Here is a 25,497-nt window from a genome sequence, read left to right on the forward strand (position 1 = left end):
CTTTGCACCTTCTCTTTTCAGTTGCATACATCCAGTGCAAGCACAAGCAGGACCAAGCAGAGCAGATGTCAGGAAAAAGGCCAATGCAGAAAATTTCCATGGAGTTTTTAACATGAAGCAGAATATGTGGAGGGAAATGAGGCAAGTAAAGGTAATAGGAAACTTTCTGGGTTAAGGCTGTAATTCACTCTCATAAACTGATGAAGAAAATAAGTAACATTGTCAACTAATTTCCACATTCAGCCTGCATAAGCAGCCTGCCCAGTTCACTGATCAAGCCAAAGACTGCTTCCCCAATGCCCATCACTGCAAACTCAGTCCAGTTTTGCTAATAACGAGCTTTCTCTTTCAAATATTGCCATCTTGTGGAAGCTGCCTGGAAGGACTTATGAGACACCAGCAAGCTGCGAGCACTGCTCAATCCCCAAACCTTGGACATCCCCACCTGTGTTGCACAGATCCTACTGAATCCCTCTTTAAAGATCTTTGCAACTCTCAGCAATAGAGCCGAGAACCTCTGAATCCTACCTGAGAAAGCTGGAACAGGTCCCTGACATTGTGGTTGCCAAGCTGTGTATGTCTTACCCCCTGCTCTGAGATGCTCAAATCCTGATCTCAGGTGGTTAAACAAAACCTGAACCAAAGTACTTCATGCTATATCATTCCTGCTAACAATGACACCAGTAGTGCCTTATAATGCAATCGAGCTGTAGGAACTCAAGGTCAGAACTAAATAAGGCCTGAATTAATCCTTTGGAGGAACAGAAAATCAGATCCTCAGCTGGTACAAACTGGCAGAAATCCAGATTTGAGCCATGTGGATTTGCACCAGCTGAAGATTTTGCCCATAGCAGCCCTTCTGCACAGCCTGGAAGTAATTTTAAATTATTTTAATTTAAAAAAAAAAAAAGTCTGAATCAAAGGACAGGAGAAATATCTCACCTGTGCAATCAATGAATGGTTAAACAAGCACATGACAAAACAATGGCATGGCATGGAAACAACTCCAAGTAATGGAAGAGTAATCAGCAAAGATGATTACCTGTGGCTTACTGACTCTGCGTGTAAGTCTGGGAGGTGGCTGTGTTGTGACAGTAGAGGAAGAGAGGGCAGAGGAAGAGAGAGGAGCAGATGAAGAGAATGCTTTTGAGTCTGCAGTCTTTTGAAGAAAAGAAAAGTTGGTCAGCTTGGTACACACTCTCTTATGACAATCACTGCTAGTGATAAGAGCATCTACTGTCCAGTAAATTTGATGCACACACAGCAAACGTAATTCCATGCAAGGGCAAGTGCAGTTTCCAGTTGGTTTGTCTGAGCTGACCACCCCATTCTGTTTCAAACATGCAGGTTATGCTTGTAAAAAATGCTGCTAAAAATATATCCAGATGGTAAACTGCACAGTCTTTAGACAGCTTTCAATACACGCCTGGTTTTGATTCAAGCAGAAATCAAACCATTTGTCATAAGACTTCCCAGTGTGAAATGTGCCATCTTAGAAACCCTAGTTCCTCATTAACATTGGCTAGATTGGGTATGTCACAGAGGCTACTGCAATGCCTGTAAGAGAGTATTTGTAATGCTATGATTTTGAGCTCTCCAAACTTCCACTCTTATAGAAGGTAGCACGGGGGTGCTGGAATGTATTTAGGCTGGCTATAGCCCACAAGTCAACTGAGAGCTGCAAAGTAAGGCAGATGTCCTATGCCAAGACTGGAGGCAGAAGATACATGATAGAAGCTACTGGAGGGTTTCACTATGTTCCCTCTTACTGTAATACCCAGGTACATGCAGCTAAAAACTCTTGGGGAAAAGTATCGCCAGGTCTAATTCTTATTTGTGGCTAGACCCTTTCACATCATTTTGGAAATGCAAAGGTAATAAATTCCACTCAGTGCATAGGTAACAATCAAGCTTCCTTGACTTAATCACACACATCCTGAACTAAGACTCCCTAAGCTACAGGCTCCAGGATCAACAGGGGACAGCTTCTGTGATCCTAGGAGCCAGGCTGACATTTACAAGGCTTTTCAGTCCTTGGCTTTAGGAGGAACAAATAAACGCCATAACCAAAGATGATCCATTGCACACTGGAAAATCTCTGAATAATATAATAATATAATCTATAATAAGGAAGGCGTGTACTCTACACAGTGGGGTATGTGGGCATGAGGTCTGTGTGATACTTTCATCTGACAAATCTGGTCATAGCCACTGCCTGGGGCAATCACCTCATCAGACGTGACTAACTGACTCAGTCTTGTGCTATTACCTATTCTAAAATAATTTTCACTACACTACTCCTGACCCCAGTGAACACCACTGGTGACCCCTGATGAAGGTCTTAGGACCATCAAAATGATATGCAACAGCCAGTGGCTCTGCCTGGCCCACAGAGCAGCACAAACCTCAACACACGAGTTAGGATCAGTGACTCAGAGCAGCACACACACATGCAAGAGGAGTACCTTCTTTTCCCTGCTTTGAAACTTTCCCAGATCACCTTTCCTCACAGCTCTTTTCTCTGTTTTACCTCCCTGCACAATAGCCATTAGCTCCTGACACAACTGGTTGTCCTCAGAGGAACCCACAGGTCTCCTTTCTGGGCTCGCACGCATGTCTAGTTGGGATGGTTTCAGGCAGCTCTCGACAGAGATCTTGGGAACGGCATGAGCACCCTGCTGGGGGCTGCTGCTGCCCTCTCTACTCTTTTGGAGCCAGGCTGGGCTGCTAGCGGTGTCACGCTGCTCTGGGAGGACGCTGTCAGGGCTCTCCATTGCCCAGCGAGGGGAGTTGGAGTAGCTTACGCTGGGAGAAGGGGAGCCAGCAAACTTCTCTTCGCTTTGCGGAGCGGCCCGATAGAAACTGCCGGCAGGCGACTGAGGTCCGGCTGAGTAAGAGGGCAATGGGCATTTAATGGGCCTGGGAGTCGAGGAGCCAGAGAGGTGAGAGTGCTGGAGGCTGACCGTGGGGGAAGGGCTGGCTGCAGCAGAAGGCGAGAGATAGTCAGTGTGAGAGAGGGAGGCTTCAGGCGGAGGAGGCAATGGAGGAGTTATGGCGGGAGTGGGGCTAGGAGACACTCCCACGGTCAGAGCGATCCACTCCGACGTGACCGCCTGCACCTCTGGAGACAAGGCGCGGCGCGCCGAGGGCAAAGGCGGAGGAGTTGGTGTATGGAGCAGCTCAGAGCTGGGAGACTTGAAGGAGACAAAAGCAGGAGAGAAAAAGAAAGAAATGAACGAAAAAATAATAAAGGAAAATACAAAATGGCGGAGCAAAAGTAAAAGGAGAGAGAGCAAGTGTAGAGAGGAGGAGATCTGTGACCAAGCGTGGCACCTAAGTTTTCCACAGACAGGTGCACCATGTTGAAAAACGTGCTGTCCATAGCTACTCCAACCACCGAGTCCAGTCTGTATCTGTGCTCCTAATACCCTTCTCCAGGCTTTGCCAGGATCCCAGACACAAAACACCTTGTGGAAGACCACAGACTTCATACCATGTTCCCTAAGTCCCTCAGGGAGCAGTTGAAGCCACCATCCATGACGGCAGCATGCAGTATTTGACTGGCCTGGCAGTAATAGCTGGGGCCCTGGCAACTCACACTGTGCACCCAGTCAGAATTCACTGCTGCAATGAATTTTGACTTTACCAAGCTCTAGCAGGAGCAATGCTTGCTCCTCGAGAAACCTGCATTGCTGAAGCTGTGGAGGAGAAAGGGATCAAAAAAGCTGGCTATGGCTATTCCATCTTCAGTGATTAAAGTAGGTCCTATGTTTATAAAGGCGGAACACACAACTGAGTTCTGCCCTTAGCTATTCCACCAGCAATGTCAGTGAGACCAGCTACATTAGCACTGATCAGAGTATTTCTCAGTCCTCTACCAAGTCAGGCAAAAAAAAGTAAGGGAAAGAATTGATTTACTAGGGAAGGAATAAAAGGAAAAGCAAAGGAAACCAAAAAAGGGTGGATACGATCCCTTCCATCAAAGGCAGCAGCTTGCAGAGAGCTGGTGGCAGACAGGCCGTGGCTATGGAGAGACTGCCAAGCTCAAACAGAAAAGGTTAGCTGAGGTCCACTTTGACAGGGAACCCCAAACAAGCAACAAGTCTTTCCTCTTTACACTGTGGCTAAGAATAAAAACACTCCTTTTAGGGAAGATCTGGACAGACACCAGGAATGAGCCATGGCAGCCTTACCCATCCGTCCTGTACCATACATCCCTTCCTCTCAATCCCTGTTCTCCACTTTTGTTCCTTGCAGTCTTGACTTCAGAATGACCTTCTGACGTGAGAGGAGGGATGTACCAGAACCTCATGGCTGTGACCCAGACTCATATGCTGACCTTCAAGCATGAGTATTTGCAGGATGAGAGCAAAACAAAGGGATTTAGAGACTCACTGCCTCCCTGATACATTTTCCACGGCAACCATTCTGGTATCCCCATACAATATCTGCTACCATTTTAATTTCTGGTTGAACTGCAGTATGGTACATAGTGAATCTGATATTCACAGAAGAACCCAGACTGGCCAGCTCTCAAAATCTGAGTTCATTTAGCACAAATGTCAAGCAATACAGGCCACTCTCCAGACCCTGGTTGTGAGCTGGAACATTTAGGAGTAAGTATGCAACTTGATTCAAGCTGTCTGGGATCAACATGACGACTCCTACAGACTATAACAATCTATGACATCCTTTTAATAGTCATAGTGAAAAATCCACTCATTACAGTGGAGGTTTGTAAAGTATAAACACACATTCAGGAGGAGCTGGATCACCAACTGATTCCATCTCTAGCAGTGAAATTTATTCAGTGAACTGTAGCCCTTTCAACCTGGCCTGAAATCAAGCAGCAGATCAGAGATGAAAAGCTGAGTCTCCAAATCCCCAAACAAGCCGTTCATTAACCTTTTTGGTAAATGAAACATCACCTTTTCCTGCAGCTGCAGCATACTGCAGGGAGCACATGGCTTTTACTGCACAAAACTCTAGTCTTAGCTACAGCTTTTTTCATCTATTGCTTCTTGCACAGCAATGGCAACATCCCTCTGTTCTGCAAGGTGCTGCAACGGGTTGCATCTAGTCCAAATACCTGTGGTGAAGCTGTCATGCTGCGGTTAGGGGAGAGAGACACTGGTGGGTCAGGATAGTCAATGGCATTCTTGACCACTGGCCGTTTGAGCACCTCCACGTAAGTGACAGGGAAGATGCCTTGGCGACTGGTGCCAGAGATTTTTCCTTCATACCAGTTCTCATCCACTCGTCGAATCAACGTGATCCTTTCACCCTGTGGGAAGAAACAGTATTCTAGTCTTGACTTTACCATATTTCAACCTTCCAAAGCAGATTACATTTTTAATCTTGCTGCAGCTGACTTAAAACGATTGGTGGCTCTCAGCCTCCCCTATTTCCCAGTTATGTGGTCCTAACCCTAACCTCTGGGTGGGAATTATACTTTTCAGTTCAGAGAAGGAAACACAGATCTTCTGGTGCTGACTTGGGCTGTCTGCAAACTCAGTTATGCTCACATTTTCAAGACCCTACTTGCTGAAGGCAGTTTGAAAAAAAATAGAAACCAGCAGTTTCAGGCTGACCATGAGACTCTCAAGGGTATGAGGTGTACAGGGAGTGTGCACAAGTCTCCATTTTAAACTCTTTCCCTTTTTGCTAATAAATGCAGTGACTTCCTTAACGTAAACTGAAAGCCTCACTTTCATGTGTAATTAAAAGAGAGACAAGATCTAATCTGAGCATCAAAACAGAAAGCTGTCTGAGATGGAGAAATGCTGCTACTTAATCTAAATATGGCTGACTTTGCTCTGAACACCCATTACACAACCCATTCTTAGCCCTTCTCTCTCCAGTCAGGTCTAGCCAGTCACTTCAATACCACAGAACCTCTCTTGCCTGTGCCCAGAGATTTGGCATGTAGTACAACGGAAGGTGAACCCAGTTTGCTTCTTTTCTCTATCACTGTTCTCATGTGACTGTGTACATTTCCACTGGAGAGTCTCAGACTGGAGATGTCACCTAATATCTAATTTGTCTCACAGAGCCAGGCTTCTAGTGCTTGTGCCCAAAGTATCTTCTCAGCTAGCTCTAAGGAAGCAATTGGCACTTCTTGATTCAGCCTACCTGCAACTGTGCTGCGTAGCAACTATGGAGTAAAAACATGGGTGATGAGAAAAAATCCTTCATCAATATAGAGTTCATCTCATTGGAGCTTTCATTTGGAAATTGCAAGTTACTAGCATTATAAAACTTCAGTGTTTGTCTGGATACAATTCATCAGCACAACAGAAGTCCTACCTTTCTGAAAGACATTTCCACTTGGGTGTCCCCGTTGAAGTTGAACTTAGCAATAGCATCTCCATATTCCAATACTTGCAATGGTGATGGCTTTTTGGGCTGAGCTTTCTCAGCTGGTGGGAGGAGCTAGAATGAACAAATAGAATCAAACGAGTCATATACGAAAAGCCCACAGACTGGCAGAAAAGGAGCAGGCAAAGAGAACACCTGCAAGGAAAGCAGCTACCTCTATGTATGATCGTGGGAAGATGCCAACTCTGCCATGGTGTTCACCTTCATACCAGTTCTGGTCAATCTGCTTGTAAATGTAAACAATATCTCCTTTTTGCAGAGGAAGTTCCCTGTTAACAACACAAGCACTCCATCAGAACTTCACTGGAGAAGAGCTGTTCTCTGTCTAGCAATACCTAGGTATCAAGGTCTGCATTGGCCCTGTTGATACAAATCATATTCCACCCAAAGTGAAAGCTACAGGTTGAGAAAGATCCTGTTCATACTGTGATGTGCAGGGACCCTCTTGCTCTTTGAGCATCCTGTCAAAAAAGACAGCCTGCAAGGGCCCTGCTAACCACACACCCTGCAGCAGCAATGGGGTCAAGCTCAAAGCAAAAGATGCCACTGGCTGCTTTTCATGTTGGATATGGTGAGCAGTGCTCAATTCCTGTTCTGGAACAGATCATGTCACAGGTGCCTTCCAAAGAGAGACATGATTTTAATGGAAGCTAGTTTGCTGACTAGATGAACTCCCTCACACACCAATGTTGATCTTGCAATGATTACACTTCTGGTCAGCCTGTGGTTGTGCAAACACCCACCTCACCTGAGCTAACAATTGGGATTTCAATCTACAGTCTTCAGTACTAAAATTAGGAAGGTCTGCAGCTGAGGAATGCCCACTGTCAGCACCTCATATTAAGTTCATGAAACTACTAGTGGGGTCCCCACAGGAGAACAAACAAGCCTGCCTTTCCTAATGCAATCTTTCCCAAGCTCTGCTTTACTTTGGTCTGGCACCCCGGTATGTTCTGCTCAAGGGACACAACAGTTAAACCTTTCATCTGCCTCAGTTTTAATACAGCTGCTGGGGAGATGCTGTGTAAATCATTACAAATCATCACCTATGGAACATGTAACAAAATGCCTAGGATTGAGAAGAAAACTGAGAAGAAAACCAGCAGGTCCTTCACTGAAATTCTGTTCTTCTTTCTTCCCTCCTAGCAACATTAAAATGAAAGCTTCTCCAGGCTCATGCAAAGCCTTCCAGGCCTCCTATTCATAGCTCTGTTCCCCAGAAAAACCAAGTGTATGCTATGTGACTCATCCAAAGGACCACAATAGGGGCTGGAGCTGCAACAGAAATACCTGCTGGTGTATGCACAGATGCCAGGGGAGCAGCAACCACTCCGTACCCCTTATAGGTCCTGAATCAGGAAAATCCTGAGTCAAGGACCCACATACAAACTTAAAGCTAGGCATTTGTTTAAGTCCCTTGCTGACTTTGGGCTATGCTTAGCACAGTGTAAAGGCTGCTCTTGTGACCATGTGCATGGCAGATTCACACAGTGAGCTACTGACTAACACAGTTCTTTCAGCACCTAAATCAGAGCACAATGAGGGATGTCGTGCAGAGGAATCCTTTCTGTCTCCAACACAAGGGCAGTGACAGAGCTGCTGCTGAAAGGTCTCACTCAGCCATCCTGCTTAGGTGTGAGGAGGAACATCAACCAGAGCTCTCTCCCATGGCTCCACCCATCCTCAGAGCAGATAACTCACTTATTCCAGTAAAGAATGCATGTTTGCCCTAAAAATCACATGCAATACAGATGCACCGAGAAAGGAGACATTTTCCTAAAGCTCCTCTAGAGGACCTGCAAGAATTATATTCTTTTTCCCTGCTTTACTATAGGCATCTTTACTTTGAGCAGTTGCAAATACATTCCCCAAACATGAATCCAGTTGCACGATACTTTGTAAGTGTTGCATCCTAGGGAAAAAAAGCAGAAGAACACACAAGGCAGTAGCAACAAGCTGTACTCACTTTAGCGTCTGTGCTTTAAAGTCAAACTTGGCTCTAGCAGGTCTCATCTAGAGATCAAAAAACCAACATATTAAAATAATAATAAGGTTTTCAATGCCTCTTCTGAGGAAAAGCACCTAAACTCTTCTATAGCTAACATTAGACTAGGGAAGAAGTTGAATGCAAGTATTCTGCTACAAGCTTGTGTGCAACTAGTACTACAGCCCAAAATTGGGTGAGTTTCTCCCACCAGGGCAAAAAGTGCCAACTTCAGGTATAACAGTAATTAAGAACTCCACAGGAAATGGATTTCACAGCAGTGAACTTTTAAATGTGACAAGTCCTGTTGAACGCAAGCTGCTCCAGTAACTACAGTTACTGGGGCTCCAGGACCAAATTTCCCCAGACATGTGAATTGAAAAGTAAAATTTACTAGCTGGGAAAAACGCAGTAGGATTTCACTCGATGTGTTTCTTGTTGATTATTACCCAGCCCTGCTGAATCCTGCAGTGTGAACCATGTACTCTTTATAAATTGGTAGGAAAGAGACAAAGGTGAGGAGGAAAAAAGAATAAATAAAGCTTGTGTCTAAAAAAATGCCTTCAGTGGCTATAAAGCCAGAGGATGTCGATAGCAGGCCTAGGCTTCAAAGCTTGATTCACCTGGCTGATATTCTAATGGCCACAAAATATTCAGACAATTTTAGAGTGATTTCAGTAGTAGAGCATGAAACAAGAAGTAGTGACATTCATGTGTCACCAGAGCATTTTAAACTACATGAAGGGTGGACAGGTGAACTCCATCCACAGGGTGAACATCTCAAACTGCTGCAGTGCAGTACCTCTGGGGAAACAAAGCTGCTGTCAGGAACCCCAGCAGCAAACCCTAAGGCAGAAAAAGGCATTTGGCCACTACACCTGAACTAATATTGAGTCCTCAGGTAAAGTGACTCAGGCTCATGGGAAAACCAACTACCTCCTCCTTTGTCTCTTTCAGAAAGACCAATTAGGTCATAGGCAGTGAAACGTGCTGAGATTTTTTTTCCCAATTGTTTTTAGATGACATTAAGCATCTTTCAAGAGGAGAAGAAACAATCTATTTCTAAAAAAACTATGAGGCAGTCACATGGCCAGGATCAACAAGACATGAAATTTCTAAGCATAAGGCACAGACAAGAAGACGAGGTAGCAATATGATGCAAAAGATGTGGAATGCCTCTGATTCACTAAAAGTAGCTGATATTTAAAGGCATGCATGACAGATGTGCACCAGCAATTCTCAGCAGGCATGCTTTAACATATGCAGCTTGGTATAGAGATATCAATTTATTTACCAGGCACAAGAGTCAAAGCAGATCTAAATGAAGCCAGAATGGGAAAGGGGAAAGTGGGAAAAAAAAAAACAAAACAAAACAAAAACAAACGACATTCTCTGAAGAGCTAATGTTGGCCTAAAGCACAACATTGTGAGAGGCAAATATTGCTTTGGGTCAAGCAGCAGACTGAGGTAACTAAAACAGACCTCTGACCCAGATTTCCTCTTTGCTGTATCGTCTACATTTAGGAGGTCCCCAAATCGCTCATTAGTGATAAACTGATGGTGCGTTGGAATAACCCCTGTGTGCCTTCTAGCTGCAATATCAGCTTCTTCTTGCTCACGTTTAAGCCGTCTCTGGTCCTCTAAAAGTTTCTGCCATAAAATTGCATAAAATGGGCAGTAAATCATCTAGTTAAAGGCATTCAAAAGCTGCCATAAATGTGACTTAAACAAAATTTCTGAGGTCTCAGCAAATAGCTGGGATTTTACAGTTCAACATAAAATGCTAATTCTACTAACTACACAACGCTCTTTCATTCTGCAAGCATAGAAGGTACCTCACCATTGTGACATAACTGAAACCCAGCTCATAGAGGATCTGATCCAAAGCTGATGGAAGTCAATGAGGAGTTTTTATGAGTTTTGGCCAGGTCCTGGGGGCTTCTAAGAAGACTGCTGATAATGCAGAGGGCTGATCCCTTCAACCAAACTTCAACCAACAAGGAGTTTCTCTCATTGACTTCCAAGATACCTGAATCAGTCCCACAGGTAAGTTGTGAGGCACCAGACTCCCCTGAGATTTGCAAGGAGTTTAGAAGAGTGCCTAACCAGGTATCAGGTTCTCCCATACTTCCTTTGGGCTCATGTAATACACCTTGTAAAATAAAGTGAATAAACCCCAAAGAATTATTTTGGATTTCTAAAGTCTCTGGCACACTAATGGAAATGTGCATTCTTGAGTACCTGGGCAGAAGGATTCTCCCACCTTTTGGGGTAGACTGTAGGCTGAGGAGTTCAGCTTTGTGCTAATGCATTTGAAGCCAGTAGGTCTTAGTGAATTCAGAGTTTTGCTCTTACATGAGTTTTTGTGCTGGATTTTGGAAGTGGGAGGGGGTTACTAATTGTTTCATGGGAGAAGACAGCAAAATTATACTTTTCACACAGGAATTAAGAGCAGGTTTTACCAAATTTCAATGCATACATAAACTCAGAAAGTTAACACTAAACACACAATTTCTTTTTTCTTTTCTTTTTTTTTTTTTTTTTTTTTGTTCCCAGGCAGTGAAAACTAATTCCAGCTTCTCAGAAAGCAATCACTTTATAATTTCTCTAACTCAGCTTGAATATAGTTAGTGCTGAAAGGTCTGTGTGGCTTTCCTGTTATTTCAGCTTGTCCCAGCATTTCCCAGCCATTTTGAAAAGTACTGTCATCAACAACATGAGACACCATAAAGAACTGTAGTTTGCACTGGGTGGAAACTTCACGCTTTCTAATAGCTTCAAATATCTTACATTTGCTGTTCAAAACCTGAAGAATGCCATAAGAAAAATACTGTTCTCACCAGTTTGACTCATACTCAAGTGGCTTGCTTGGAAAACAATAAAACCTTAACTCACAGAATAACCATTTCATCTTTATCTGCCAGTACTGGGGTGCTGTACCACATCTCCCATACATCTCCAACCTTTTCACATTCCTCAGAGCCCCCATATATTATTTTGTGCAATTGATAAGAAATACCAGGTTTTTGACAAAAGCTAAACTGGACTACACATTATAGATTAAATCAGTGGTAGAAATAGTTTTAAATTAAAACATACTAGTTTGAGTTTGTTGCTCTAACCTTCAATATACATAGCCATAACATAAAAGCTGTCCTTATATAAGGCTGAACACTATATTTCTTTTATGTGGAGCTGCTACAACTGTTACCAGGCCACAAAGGAGAGCATTACCTCTTTATCATCATGCCGTCTGCGCAGAATTTCTTCTGGAGTTTCCATGTAATCAGCTGGTGCAAAATGCCTTGGTGATTCTGAATCTACTTTGAAACAACATAAGGAAGTTAAAATATAGATGGATTTTTCTAGCATAACCAGAAAGGAAAAAAAAAAAAACCCAGATATTTTTAAACAATTTGTTTCCATTATGACAGCAAAGATTCTCAATTGCCAAACTGCCAATCAGATGTCGATAATTTATCCATCTCATTTTTTTCCCTTTTGGGCTGTACTTTTGAACAAAGATCCAAAACAGGGAGAAAATAACGGTACGAGAGAGTGCAAAGACATAGAAGGACTTTGTGAAGAGAAGATTCGCTGCCATCAGAGTACAATTTAGCATTTTACTGTAGAGAAAAATTTAATACACACACACGCGCGCGCGCACACACACACAACTAGACCTTGAGAAACTGCTCCTTAAAGCAAATCATCTGGGGTTTTGTGTGCAAATTATGTAGGACTAGAAATGTGTCATGTTATGATTCTTGTATCCCCGGAGTTGCTTGAGAGACAAACTGAACCTGATGCGATTAGAAAGGCAGCAGAAATCGTTTCTCAGAAGTGCAGCTGTTAACAAGTCCTGAACAAAAATGCTCAGCAAGACACGCAGAGGACATTAGACACACTAGGGGGAAAAACAGAGAGAGTCAGGGGATGCAAAGGTAGGGAGTAAAATACAAGGGTTGTGGAAGAAAAGGGGAGGAGAAAGGAAGCAAGACAGATGAAGGGACACCGGTAAAGAACACAAAAAGCCACCTCCTAGGTACGTCCCAAGTTCACTTTGCGGATTGTTGTTTGTGTCCAGGCTGTGACAGAGGGCATATAGAACAGGGTTCCCATTGTCTAAGGAGTCAGGAGTGTCAGCCCGGCCCATGAAGCCATCTCGGCTAGATCCCACGGTGGGGAAGTAGCCAAGCCTCTCCACAATGTCAAAGGAAGACAGGCGCCTGGGGGCTAGAGGCCTGTTTCTGGAGCACAGGTGGTGCTGGGAATGGTGACTCCTGTCTCCTATGCCCTCCTGCAGCTGTATGGGGTCGTCTGGGTTCTCAGGGCTGGGCACTGCTGGGCTTCCCAGGCAGTCTGGGGGTGGAGTCCTGCAGGACTTGTTTTGGAAAGGCTTTTTCAATCGGAAGGGGAGCGGGCTCATTAGGTAGACGTTTCTGGGGAGCATATGTCTGTCCCCGTACACATCCCCTCTGGAATCAGGGTTCCTGGAGGCCTGCTGCTGCTCATGCCTTCGGATGGTAGTGAACCTGGTGTAAGAAGCTGGGCATGTGCCTTTGCATCTGCTGATTTTATGCTTCTGAGGCCCGTTGAGGTTGCTGCTGCCGCTGCCGCTGTCATTGGATGCATTTGAGAGGAGATCTATCTCATCTGTGCAAGCTGAAAGCGTGTCCGTAGGGATGGCATCACTGACATCTGAAGCCGTGTCCTCCACGTTGCTGCAGGAGCGGGAGGATTTGTCTGCCAAGCTGGCAGCATCCTTCTCTTCTTGGTGTGCTTTTGGCAAATCCAGAAGAATCTCTGCAGAGTAGGCAGAACTCAGACAAGTTTTAGACTGGAGAGAAGTGGTGAATCTGTTTTGTCCAGTGGAAAAGTCAAGCGCGGGCATTGATCGGGATCTCTGGATCAGTTGCTCAAAGGCACTGATACGGGAGGAAACGGTGTGTTTGGGGATCTGCTCTGAATCCTCTCGACTAAGGTTGTGATCCAACCTGTCCTTTGGTTCATTCTCAAACTGAGATGCAATATCCCTCACACTGCAGGAGGAGACTGTGCCCAAATGGATCCTGGACCGGTTGATCTGGTGCATGTCTTTATACAGCATCGTAAACTCCATCCCACTCTTCCTGGAGGCAGGGAACAGGTTGCCTTTCCTAGAGTTGGTGCCATACTCCTGCAGGCTCATGGTACTGCCGGATTTGATGGTATACTCCTGCTTTGACTTCATCAACATATTTTCTATGCTTTCCCCTATATCTACCATCAAAGCTTTTTTATTATCGAACAAGGCAACGGAGCTACGAAGGTTTTCGCAGCTTTGAGCTTTCTCATGAGACAGCAAGATATCTTTCTTGTCCTGCACAAAGGCAGCTGGAGCTGCTAGTTTGGGTTTGAATTTAGAAGGGAGGATTTCAGTAATGCAGGCTTTTGCAGCTGATAAGGGCTTCTTATGTTTACATGCGTGACCTAACATACCGGCATGACTAGCGTTAAAGGTTCGGCTATGAACTGAAGAGGGTGCAGTCATATGAGCATTCCCACCTTTACGATCCACTGGTAAGCATGCAGAATAAAATAAATACAACCTGTTAGCTTAAGTGCTAGAAAGCTTTTGAGAGAGGAGAAAGAACATGCTTGGATTTCATAAAATGCACTTTAAACAAAACAAAGTTTCAAACCATAAAGAAAAGCAGGAAGAAACTGCACAACAAGCCACGCTTGCAGGACTAGGTGAAGTGCTGCTAACACCTCTAAAATGAGAGGCCTGGCCAGAAGCAAAACTGGAGCACTTTGAAGGTAGCCTCCTAAAAAGTGCTAACCATCATCAGCTTCCAGGGAAGCTGCAGCACCATGAAAAAGGACAGCTGAACTCTGGACAGGATCAGGGTGTCAGCAAGAATGCAGAGGCACTAACACTGCACAAATGGCTTAATACCAAGCCTGTAATCACACCTACTATGGTCTCAACCACAGTGCTTGCCAAACACTTTATCCCTGGCAGGGAGAAGCCAGTCATTGGCTGATTGTGCTAGCACAAGCAGGCCACATCAGCTGGCCTTGCCCAAGAGCTGCCTGCTTAGCAATTCCCCATGCCATGAATAAGCTGAGTGTCCTTCAGACAACGTGGTTGGCTACGTATGCTTTAAAAATAAAGGAGTCAGATCAGGTCATTTGTTTTTTTTTTTTATAAAGTTAGATCCAGTTTGGGTTCAGCTTAGATTGTAGTTTTTAGGCCTTTTTCCGATTTGAGTTCAAATTCAAATATCAAAATAATCATTCAGGTTCAATTGCAGTTTGGGGAACAACAACTCTTTGAACAGATTTTTTTGTTCAGATCCAGTTTGACTCCCTGCCCTACAGGTCTGACACAATGCTGAAAACCAGCTGGAAGATGGAGACAGAGAGAGACCTTTTTCGTGTGATGTACTATTTTTAGGGAGAACAGTTCAGAAACCAAACACATTCCTTCCCTAGTCCTCTCCCCATCTCAAGCCATTTTTAGGTTGGAGTTGGCTCAGAGATACATTCCCCAGTACAACTCCCTGATGGGAGTCAGACTCTTACTTATCCTAATCTTACAGAGAGTCCACGATGGGGAGAGGAAAGGGGAGGAGATGAGGCAGTCTCTCTTGCTTTGGTGTCTCAGAGCCTGGAGGGTGTTGCTGGTTCACAGTGTTCCATGCATTCTCTGCACACCCCTCACTGGCAGGAGGCTGTGGAGCACATGGTGCCTGCTACATTAGGGTAGCCAGGCCAGCAGGCATGGTGTGCCCTGCTAAGGTACTGCAGCAGAGAAAAAAAGAAAAGGCAGGGAAGGGCTCTAGCATGGCAAGGCAGTGAGAGCGGATGGGTAGCAAGGCCAGGGTGAGCAGCCTCGGGGAAGAGCCTGAGGGTGTGGGGTTTGGCTGAGGTGCTAGATGGAGGAATCTGGTTCCTGTTGGGAAGAGGAACCTGTATCAGATAGAGGGGTCATGAAGAATATTGGCCAGTGTGGTCTGAGAGAAAAAAGGAAGGAAAACTGGGGATAGCAAAGACAAACAACAAAGGAAACCTCAACTGACTTGAATAGGTCTCTAAACCCTGCAGCAGTCTGCCTCGTATCATCTGGCTTTTGACACTGTGCAGAACGGAGAAGAGGTTAGTGCTCTGACCACCTACCTTTTGTGGAAGCAGAGCTAGAAGGTCGCTTGAGACCACTCAGCCCCTGGAATGGGATATCTCCACCTTCCAGCACACTCTTGTAAATTTGTCTTTCATTCTCCAAGCCAGCAGGGTCCCCCAGTGCTGCTTCTGACTCTTTCTTCACTGCATGGTAGTTGGGTGAGTACGTGGAGCTGGACAAGATAAAAGAAGGGAGAGGGACACCAGTGGGTCACTTCTGTTTGCTGAGAGCTTTGTGCAAAGTAAAAGAAAACCACACTTGTGAATCCAGGATAGGCTGTGTATGAAGAACTGGTGCTAAATGAAGAGGTTATGAATACGTTTTGATGATGTTCTAGCTTTGGCACTACCATAGCATTCTCCACCTGGGGGAACTCTCCCAGGAACTCTGCAGCAGGAAAGCACTCCTTATTTTACAGAGGAGACAACAGAGACACAGGGCAGATTCATGATTCTTTTGTAGATACAAAGAAATTAATTGGCTAACTGCAAGTAGTACAAATATCTTACAGCTGCCAGTCCTCTCTCCTTAAACACTGGCCATGCTTGTTCGCTGCTTACAAAGCACAGCTGCTCAGGAGTTCATCCCAACCAGTTTGGCTTCCCAATTAACACTACAGTTCAAGATTCCTAGAGCAATTTCTCAAGCCTATCAGTGAGGGACTATGCAGAGTACAGGACTATAGACACTACTGGCTTTTAAATGACAAAGAAATTCCCAGATGTGCACTGTTCTGCTCAGCTTTGCCTCAGGCTTTCACTACAGGGCGTGAAAAACCCTGGACTTTAGGCCTACCATGCAGATATATAAACAGGATGCTATTAAAATGAAAAAGATTTAAATTTCTTAGGCTCCTAAAAACTGGGCATTTATTACAAATCCCTTTCCTCAGTCATGAATATAAGCACAAGTATGGCTCCACATCTGATTTCTAGATTTCATTGTTTCCTCTCAAAAAAAACTAACCAACAATGCCATGGTATTGATGGCCTTTCTAGGTACAAAACACTCACTGAGCCACCATGCAGACAATGTCTTCCTAAAAGTTAAGCTCATCTAATACCAATTCTTGTGCTCAACCAAGCTCTTCAGAATAAGGTGGAGTCTCACAGAAAGCTACTCTGAGGCCAAGGCACGACTGCTGGAAAGTTTGAAAAAAAATAAAATAAGGGATTTGCCAATTCATGGGAACATTTTGAAAGCTCATTTACATCCCGATGTCCAGGAGTGATTCAAATTTATGCGAGTGTGGAAATGCTTGTGGTTATGCCTGCTTGTTGTGAATAAATTTGTACATGCATCTGTTTACTTTGGATAGACAGTAATAATGGGGTATAGAGAAAGTTTTCAAACACATCAGAGGACTGGCTTTGGAGGTGGAATTACACAATGGCTGGATCACAAAGATTTTAGTTTCTGGACAAGGAAAATCAGGTCATATGCAGTCCTAAAAATTACTTTCTAGAGTAAAAGCTTGTTAAAAACACCACAAAAGAAAAAGGGAATACTATAACTTTTTCAACGTTGGCAATAATCAGAGACCCATAGTGACAGAGCTGTTGTGTCTTATGGGGATTATCCCAGTGTCTCTGTCAGGTTCCTGAGGAAGCCCTTCCAGCTGCTGCAGGCAATAATGACTGCCCTGAGGTTCCTCACCTGGGAGGTAAAAGCATTTTAGCCTAGCAGTTAAAAATCCAAGGGTTAAAACCTTTGGGAATACACCTGAGGGAGAGAGAAAAGGCATTTGTTAGAGTCCCTTTACTAGCTGCTTCCTTATCAGAGCCAGCAAGCAGTACTGTTCTAGGGCCAAAGCAGGCTGCAAGATCAGAACCAGGGTAATGGAGAGAGGAACAACACTGCCAAAAAAGACAACAAACTCCAGGTATCTTTTCTCCCTGCTCTCTAAAGGCAGGGCATTGCTGTTGTGTCCCATGCCCAGCCTACTCAGGTTGTTTCCCCTCCAGTAGTGCAGATGCTGACACTCCTCCACACTTTTGGTGGTGTCAGAAAGGGCATAGACAGTGCTGCCATGGATGGAAACCCTACCAGTCTCTCCTTACCAAAACAAAACTAGAGTCATAGGAGCAAACAACATAATGCAGCAGTATGAGTGTTTCCCAGCAGAATGAACACAGACAGAAGGGAACTGAGTTGAAAGAAGTACAGGAGGCAGCCCCAGAGGGGCAGGGAACACATGATATTAATGGCCATCTGGACAAGAGCATGCCTTTCCTAATAAACCATCCGCACTGAGGGGATCACTGTGCCTATGGACAACACAAGGAACAGCAGGTTCACAGAAGGAGCTGGATCCATGGCTCAAGGAACTCAGCATCTTGCTCTAATTTTTGTGTGTGTTCCTCTTTTAAAACAAATCAGCTCTAGGTACAACTCATTTAGACAGCGGATACTGTTTATTACATCTTCCTCCAGAAAAGTAGTGTCCCATCAGATCTTTGAGAAATATTGCTACTGCTACCTCTGCTCCCTTCCTGGAAGCTGGAAAATTATTGCTTTCCATCAACAGCATTCTTTTGATCTGGTGTGCATAACTGGGAATATATCTAACAGGAGGCAATCTATCATACATGTGTAACAGAAACAAAATTGTGTTTATTCCACGCAATAAAGTTACTTGCATAAAGTTAATTTCCAAACTTCAACAAAATGGAGTTAAAGGTATGTTTGTTTAAGTCACTGCCTAGCACAATCAGCAACTTTTATCTAGATAAAGCAATCAGTCGTGTAATCACTTCAAAATTCATTGAAGATCAAAGAGAAGATATTATACCTCGACTCATCTAAAGCACATGTGCAATTCTCATGGTACTTGCATTTGTCTATATTCATCACTAAAAAAATAAAGCCAACTAATTTCCAATGCCCAAAACTGTCCCCTACATGCCTTCATATTGTAAAAGAGACATCAAAAGCAATTGGAAAACTTACTAGGAAGAATAGTCTGTGGAAGTTTCCAGAGGAGTAACACCTGCTGTATTCTGTAAAAGTCCAAACAAAGGAGTCATTGATACACACTTACATGCAAGGAGAAGGAAAAAGGCTTGCTTAAGTAATTTTCCATTTATTGCTTGAATATTAGCCTTTAGCAGACATTGAGCTTTAAGTCTAAATGCAGTTTAAGCTGTCAATGTCTTTGCAGAAAAGCAACAATTTTCCCGAGTTCCTTCAGGGCAGTGACAGGTTTTTAGCACAGCTGATGCCTTTTCCCAGCGCCTTATTCTTTTGCCTGCAAATGAGCCGTTATGAATAAAGCCAAAAGCAAGAAGAGATAACCAGCTGGGCCATGACCAGCAGACACATGCTCATAATTATTTCCCCAAGCTTTTTCCCCAACCCATCACTGCCCGCCTTCGCTTTAAAGGTATATTACATTTCTGCAGCACAATACATTCCTCAGCATCCAAAAAAATATCAAAGCACCAACAAGAAAAGCAATGTTTCAATTCAGTTTCCTTACTTAAGAGAAGCAATGCCAGCTGCACAGGTTCAATAGCAAAAGCCAGTTCTTATCCGCTTGCTTTAAATCCATCTAACACTCCCTAGGCACGTTATTGAAAAAATTAAAGGCAATTTTAGAAGAAATGCTCTATTTAGTGTCCCTTCATCTATCTGAGGATTCCTACGTAGCAAGAAAAAGCAAACCTTGTGTTTGAAAAAGCAGCTTTTTCAAGTCTTGATGAAATGTCGCAGCTTAAAAAAAAAAAATCAACAACAGAAGAGAATAGAGAAAATGGCATATTACCAAACTGATCTATCAGTTCATGGCTTGGGTCCCGCAGACCCTCAAAACAGCAGCAGCTGCTGACTTGCCCTAGAAGGCCACGGCAAGGTGCAGCGTAAGGAAAATTGTGTAAAATCTCTTGGGAATATCCAAATCTTGGGTAGGCATGAGCTCCTAGCAGAAAGCAGGGCTTCTATGAAGGGAGAGTAGACGGCAACACGCTTGAAAGGCACGAGATGATGACGTGACGCCGACCAAGAATTTTAAGCTGATTGCTGCTGCCTATTCATGTGAAAAATAGTGAGGGTTTTTTTGCAGACACTGAACTCAAAACCCTAAAGGAGGACAGTGGTGGGGGTGGGGAGCAACTGAAAGGGAACAGGGGAGAGAGGAAATCACTGTATCTGAAATGGATTTCAAGCCGGATTCTCAGCATCACATTCTATTATTTCTGACAGCAACACAGCAAGCCATGCAGTCAGAACAGTCAGAACCATTATTTATCCCAACCTCATTTAATAATCATCCAGCAGGGAATAGATTAGAGCAGAGAGTTTGGAAACAGGGATTGGCAGCATGAAAAGAATAGGAAATACCTTCTGTGGCTTTTTATGTGGCGCTTTATAAAGCTTCTCCATTTTTTCTAAATCTGCCTCTAACTCAGTCTGGTAGAGGTAGAGGTCTTTTTCTAGATCAGTCTGGTTAAAGAAGGAGAAGAAGAATGGGAAAATAATGCTTAGGGTTAGGGGAAAACAAAGGAATGTTAATTAAAAAAAAAAAGCGAGCCTTTTTAATTGAAAAAGACAAAGATATTATGGACAATACATAGAAATTCAGTAGTAATTAATTGTGTTTCAATCATTAGAGGAAATAGTTTTAGGCATTTCATATTCAAAATTAAGAGATGCACAGGCCTGCTAGAATCTAATTCTACAAACCATACAGTTATAAAACCCACCTGTAAAAAAACAAAAAAAAAGATACTGTAACAATCTGCAATATGTTGTTAGTATAATTATCATTGCAAGTCAAGATAGCAAAACCACTCTAAATTACAGCTGATTATGCTTTAAGGATCATTTATTAAATCAATTTACTAGCTACTTAATTGTTAGGCTAACGAGCTAAAGCCCAATTAAAAAAAAATCACTCCCAAGCACACAAAACCCAAGCAATGCTACAAAAAAAGAAAAACAAAAATCACATACATACATACGCGCTAGATGCTGTAGTACAACATACGTGAGACACAATTACCTTTCTATCCTCTCTAGTAAGGATAGAGCAATCTCCAGGAGTATAATCCCAAATCTTTTTTGGAGGCTGATGGAAAGCAGAGGAAGGAAATGAGGAAATGAAGATAAGGAAAGACATCACAGAGAATATGGAAACTGGATTAGAACAGAGAGGGAATACAATAAGGGATTTGCATCAACATTGAAAAGAAATTTAAAAAAAAAACCAAACACAAAAAAATAACCAAAACAACCAAAAAACACAACAGAGAAAGAGAGATAGAAAGAGGGATAAATCCACTGTAGCACAAATATCAAGAGATCATGGGAGGCAAAAGGGAGCAAACATGCAGTCTGGGAGGGGCTGTTTTCAGTAGTGTTTGAGGAAATTTTGCTTTTTTGCCAGGTGCTCTAAGGGATTTTTGGACTCTCTAGAGCCCACAGCTGATGGTTAAAGCATTCTTAACACAAAACCAAACCAAAACAAAATGGGGGAAAAAAAAAAACCACACTGTCATAAAAAGCAGTGTTTTGCTCATTCTTCTTTTCAAAAGGAAAGGATAAAACAAGGGTCTTTGATAAAGAAAAGGGGGAATCTTTCCCACTCCCACCAGACTATGAATACATACCATGTGAACAAATGGCTGAATTTCCAGGGGTGGCATTGTGGGGCAATGAGAATGCAGAGTTGTTATTTATTTTACTGTTTTGGGGGTTTGTTTGTGGGGGTTTTGGCAGAGAGAGTGGGTCATGTGGAAGTTTGGGAACCAGTTATTTAGAATTCATCCTATAGGTGAAGGCATAGATTTCAAAATAGGATTTTCCCATTTGGATGCACATGCAAATATCAGGGAGGATTATTCAAAGTGAAAGACCTTTGACCTGACACACCTATCCAAATGACAAATAGCCTCATATCACCAGATATGCATCTCTCACTGATATGCTCAAAAAGACTTTGTTCTTAATTTGTGAAATTGGAATAAATTTGTTCTGTTTCCAAATAAAAATAACCTCTGTTGGCTGGCAAACTCAGCAGCACCCTACATGTCCATACTGACTTCTGCTACTAGATTCTTCAAGTGCCTCTGAGACACTAACAGGGAATGTCCAAGTTTTATTCTATTAAAGGTGAGACTCAGCTACAACATTTGGGTCTTGGTCCAAATTCCTTCCTAGACTGCTTGGATCTGTAGTTTGAATCTGTCCCACTTTACATTTGGACAACCACTGTGTGGATGCAAACAGTAAATACCTATTCAACCAGATCAGCAGCTGCAGGGGAGTAGATGTTGCAGAGATTTCAGTTTGAGATTTGGAGCAAGGAACTGGAAGGAAGGAGGTGAGAAGGCAAGACATGCACCTCTTCTTCCAGTCCCTTGCTTCTCCATTCAGAGCAAAGAGCTTACACAGTGCTGTCTTAGGAAGGGCTAGGAGAAAGTGTCCATATCATATGATCCCAGAATCACAGCAGAAGAAAACTGAGCTCTAGACTGACTGAACATCAAGTCATATGGGTGGGTTCCATGGAGCTGTGGAGCCACAGGTGAAGAGGACGGAAGAAGCATGTGGGAATTTCAGTTGCAGCAGCACATTGGAAAAGCATCCATGCTGTAGAGACTGATCTACCTGCCTGCAGGGCATGTGCCTGTCCACAGAGCTGCCCAGAAATACATCTGGAGTGCTGGTCCAGCAAAGTGCTGCTTCAGCTACCCTAGGAAGCACATGTGCTTTCTTCAGTGGAGAAAGCCCCAACCTGGTAATTCTGGTGTCATTGGAGAGAAACACCCACAGGCTCACAAAAATCTTGTGCTCCCTTTTACCAAGGCTGTTCCCTGCCCATGTCACATAGCTGCAACTGAAGTTAGAAATCCAGGGGAAATCATGCCTGTAGAAGTGCATATTATTTTCAGCACCAGGAAAAAAGCTGGAACAAGTGGAGAATCTTTGAAAACCCCAGACAGTAGTAAATGTCAACTAAAACCCTCTGGTTAGGCATGAGGCTTAGCCACTAGCTGGTCACAAAAATCTGGTTGTCTCATGAAGAGAGTGAGCAAAGTCACAAAAAGCATGTTCTTCTGGCTGTGGTAATGAAGCTCAGATAGGGCTTTGCCAGCTATAAAAGTCTGAGGTGACATCCTCAGTTCAAGTGCCTGATGCCAAAGCACTATGTACAGAGTGCCACACCGAGAGATGGATTGCTGGGGTAGCCTGAGATGCCCTCTTCCAAAGAAAGGCCAAGGCTGCACGATTAAAAGTACAAATGCATGCTTCTAAGGAAGAGATATATCCTCACTTTTAGAAAGGCCCAAAGGCATAAATGTTCTCCTTTCTCTGACACATTTTCCATTAACTTACAGTAACTTGAAGGATCATAGAGATGACAAACCCTCACTCTTTGAAAGAACATATGGCTACTAATTACACTGCAGCAAAATGAAGGAGGTTTCTTCTTACTTCATGGAAATCTCAAACTGTGACAACTGGTGAAGGCTTAAACCCTTATACTAACTTCACCTAAAAGCCTCAGTGAAGTGGGACTTACCTGACTTCTGCCTAAGATCTAGGGGGTCTCATCTAAAGCACTGTTGAAGCTCCTTCTTTACCTTAAGATGGAAGGTCCATAGCTATAAACTGTATTTCTCTATGATAGAATGTCCCAGCCACTGTACATGTTTGTTTTTCAGCAAAAATGACACTATTGCTGTGATGTGGTCAGACTGGGCACCCCACCTCAGGCAGCTACATTCTGTGCAGAGGAATTTTGTCACACCTATGGGAATAAGGACTAAATTTAAAGAAAACCTGCTCTCTGGTGTCCAAGCGCAGTTGTCTTTGAAGACAGTACTGAACCTTAAATTGTATTTCTGTTTTGTTGTACATGCAGGGAAATCTCAGCACTCAAAAAACAGTGTGTGTGGGCATTTCACAACTGACCTCAAGGAGAAAGGAGAAACAACCACTATACCTTAATAGCTGTGAGAAGCTAATACAGATCCTCCAGTGCAGTAAGAGTAGCTTATTAAACAGTATTTAATAATGAAGTTAACAGTGTTTAATCAGTGAGAACCAGGCCACAAAATGCTCTAAAATAACTTTTTTTTTCCAGTAGCCATGACCACTGATGTGTCTTTTTCCAGAGGGGGAAGTCAAGGCTTTTTTTTTGTTTGTTGGTTTGTTTTTTTTCCCACACACACACAGAGCAAAACAGCTCGATTTGAAAAGAAAGCACACTGTTCTCAGACTCCTTTGGTTGCTGGGAATGGTAAGGGCTATTCCACACAGACTGATGCACCCCATTTAGGCAATGGGCAGCTAACACGTGTAAGGAAATGAGGAGGAAACAGGGTTATGATCTGTCTATGGATAGCTGGAAATTACTGACCTACAGTTTACAAGCCAAGGCTAGGAACAAATGAGTGATTCTCTTTGATTTAAAGCTACCTAAAAGCCATCCTAGATCCTGTTAGGCAGATGGAGAATATGGGTTTTGAATAAGGGCTTTCAATAATGAGAACAGGGCATTACTTCTAATAAAAATGCAGTTTGAACTATGGTGTGTGAAAAAATATTTTTATTGTTGGTACATATGGTTGGAAGGGGGAATGTTGGAAAATGGTTTCAAAATACCTAAAGTGGTCACAGAACAGCTGCTTTACGTCAGTACGAGGACAATGTTATGAACAATAACTTTTTAAAATGAGTAAGGCAGCTGTTCCAGGTTTAGGGCCTAGAAAAGAGATGTGACAATCATAAAAAAAAAAGAAAAAAAGAGGAAAAAAAAAAAGAGGTGGGTTGACTTCATTGGTCATGGAACTATCAAACTTACCGGTTTCCCAAACTCCAATTCCGAAAAGAATTTATACCAAGGTTCATTCTTTAAATCTATCTCTTCTGGGCTTATATCCCGAGTCTAAAGGAGTTGGTGATAGGGGAATGGAAGAAAGAGAAGGATAACATTATGCAAAGAATACACGGAGACGCACTGTTAGAGATGCAGATCCCATGGTTTTCATTCTCAAATGTAGACACTTAGCCTTATAATTTGGAATTTCTACAGCACCTCTCTCTCAAAGGCCATGAGCTGCTTTGCAAACATCTGTTAAGCCTAATGGCATCACTGTGAGCAACATTCAAGTGACTGAATTGTGTTTTACAAATCAGGAGACCCACACAGAGAGAGGTTATGCAGCTTGCCCAGAGTCACACGGAGACTCAGTGGAAGAGCTGGAAATCAACCAGTCCTTCAGTCCTGATATCGGACACTTCCATCGAGCCCAATGCTGCATATACTTTAAGGGTTTTTTTAAATCTTCTTTTGGTTAAAGAAAGGAAGATTCAATGAGACCTGAATCAAATACTGCATCTTTAACAGCACATGAATATGTGAGAAACCCTGTTCTGTACACTGCAAACAGAAAGGTGATTTCCTAAATCAAAGGAGACACACGTCAGAGAGAATGCATCCTTGAAAGATCTCTGGAGAGATGGACAGAGAGACAATATTACTTGTTTCTTCACAAATAAATGTTAGAGAATAAGACAAAACTACAACAAAGAAAAATCAGACAGGACAGAACACAGTACAGTTGAGAAGGAAATTCCCTTTTGTTCATACCATCTGTTTTAATGAAACAAAGGAAGCTGAAATAGTGGTAGCTGTTTAAAAACACTCCTAGGAAGATAAAAGAAAAAAGTCTGTTGCTGAGAGTTATGAGGTACCACTCCCCAAAAAGTATCCAGCTAACTCTTGCATTTCAGAGTACCTAGTCTAGACATAATGGATCTTAGTGTATTAAAAACATGAATACATTATGTCTGATAGGTCAGTGTGATTCCAAGTGCTCCATCCCAACAGGTGATGAGCCATACACAGGCACAGAGGGCAAAAGTGTCCTGAAGTAAATCATCCTGTGATGGGTTACTCAGGCAGGGAGTAGCTCCCAGTGGTGCTGGGCTTTGCCACAGCCATTATGCATGATCTAGGACA

At 43.2% G+C, this 25,497-nt stretch overlaps 1 protein-coding gene across 1 annotated transcript in view; it reads right to left on the reverse strand.

The window, feature by feature from the left end:
- Positions 1-25,497, reverse strand: part of LOC103768500 (sorbin and SH3 domain-containing protein 1-like) — a gene marked incomplete at its 5' end in the record, with an annotated part of 41,335 nt that overhangs the window by 7,099 nt on the left and 8,739 nt on the right. Inside the window, 14 exons of the mRNA XM_008935642.1 lie at positions 1,043-1,159; positions 2,466-3,194; positions 5,090-5,284; positions 6,307-6,432; positions 6,533-6,647; positions 8,345-8,391; positions 9,845-10,012; positions 11,597-11,682; positions 12,401-13,921; positions 15,527-15,702; positions 18,480-18,529; positions 19,869-19,970; positions 20,530-20,595; positions 24,337-24,420. Coding sequence (XP_008933890.1) covers positions 1,043-1,159; positions 2,466-3,194; positions 5,090-5,284; positions 6,307-6,432; positions 6,533-6,647; positions 8,345-8,391; positions 9,845-10,012; positions 11,597-11,682; positions 12,401-13,921; positions 15,527-15,702; positions 18,480-18,529; positions 19,869-19,970; positions 20,530-20,595; positions 24,337-24,420 — 3,582 coding nt within the window. The remainder of the gene's footprint in view (positions 1-1,042; positions 1,160-2,465; positions 3,195-5,089; positions 5,285-6,306; positions 6,433-6,532; positions 6,648-8,344; positions 8,392-9,844; positions 10,013-11,596; positions 11,683-12,400; positions 13,922-15,526; positions 15,703-18,479; positions 18,530-19,868; positions 19,971-20,529; positions 20,596-24,336; positions 24,421-25,497) is intronic.

Source organism: Merops nubicus, unplaced genomic scaffold (genome assembly GCF_000691845.1).
Source record: "Merops nubicus isolate BGI_N331 unplaced genomic scaffold, ASM69184v1 scaffold5922, whole genome shotgun sequence".
NCBI classification, from domain to species: Eukaryota; Metazoa; Chordata; class Aves; order Coraciiformes; family Meropidae; genus Merops; species Merops nubicus.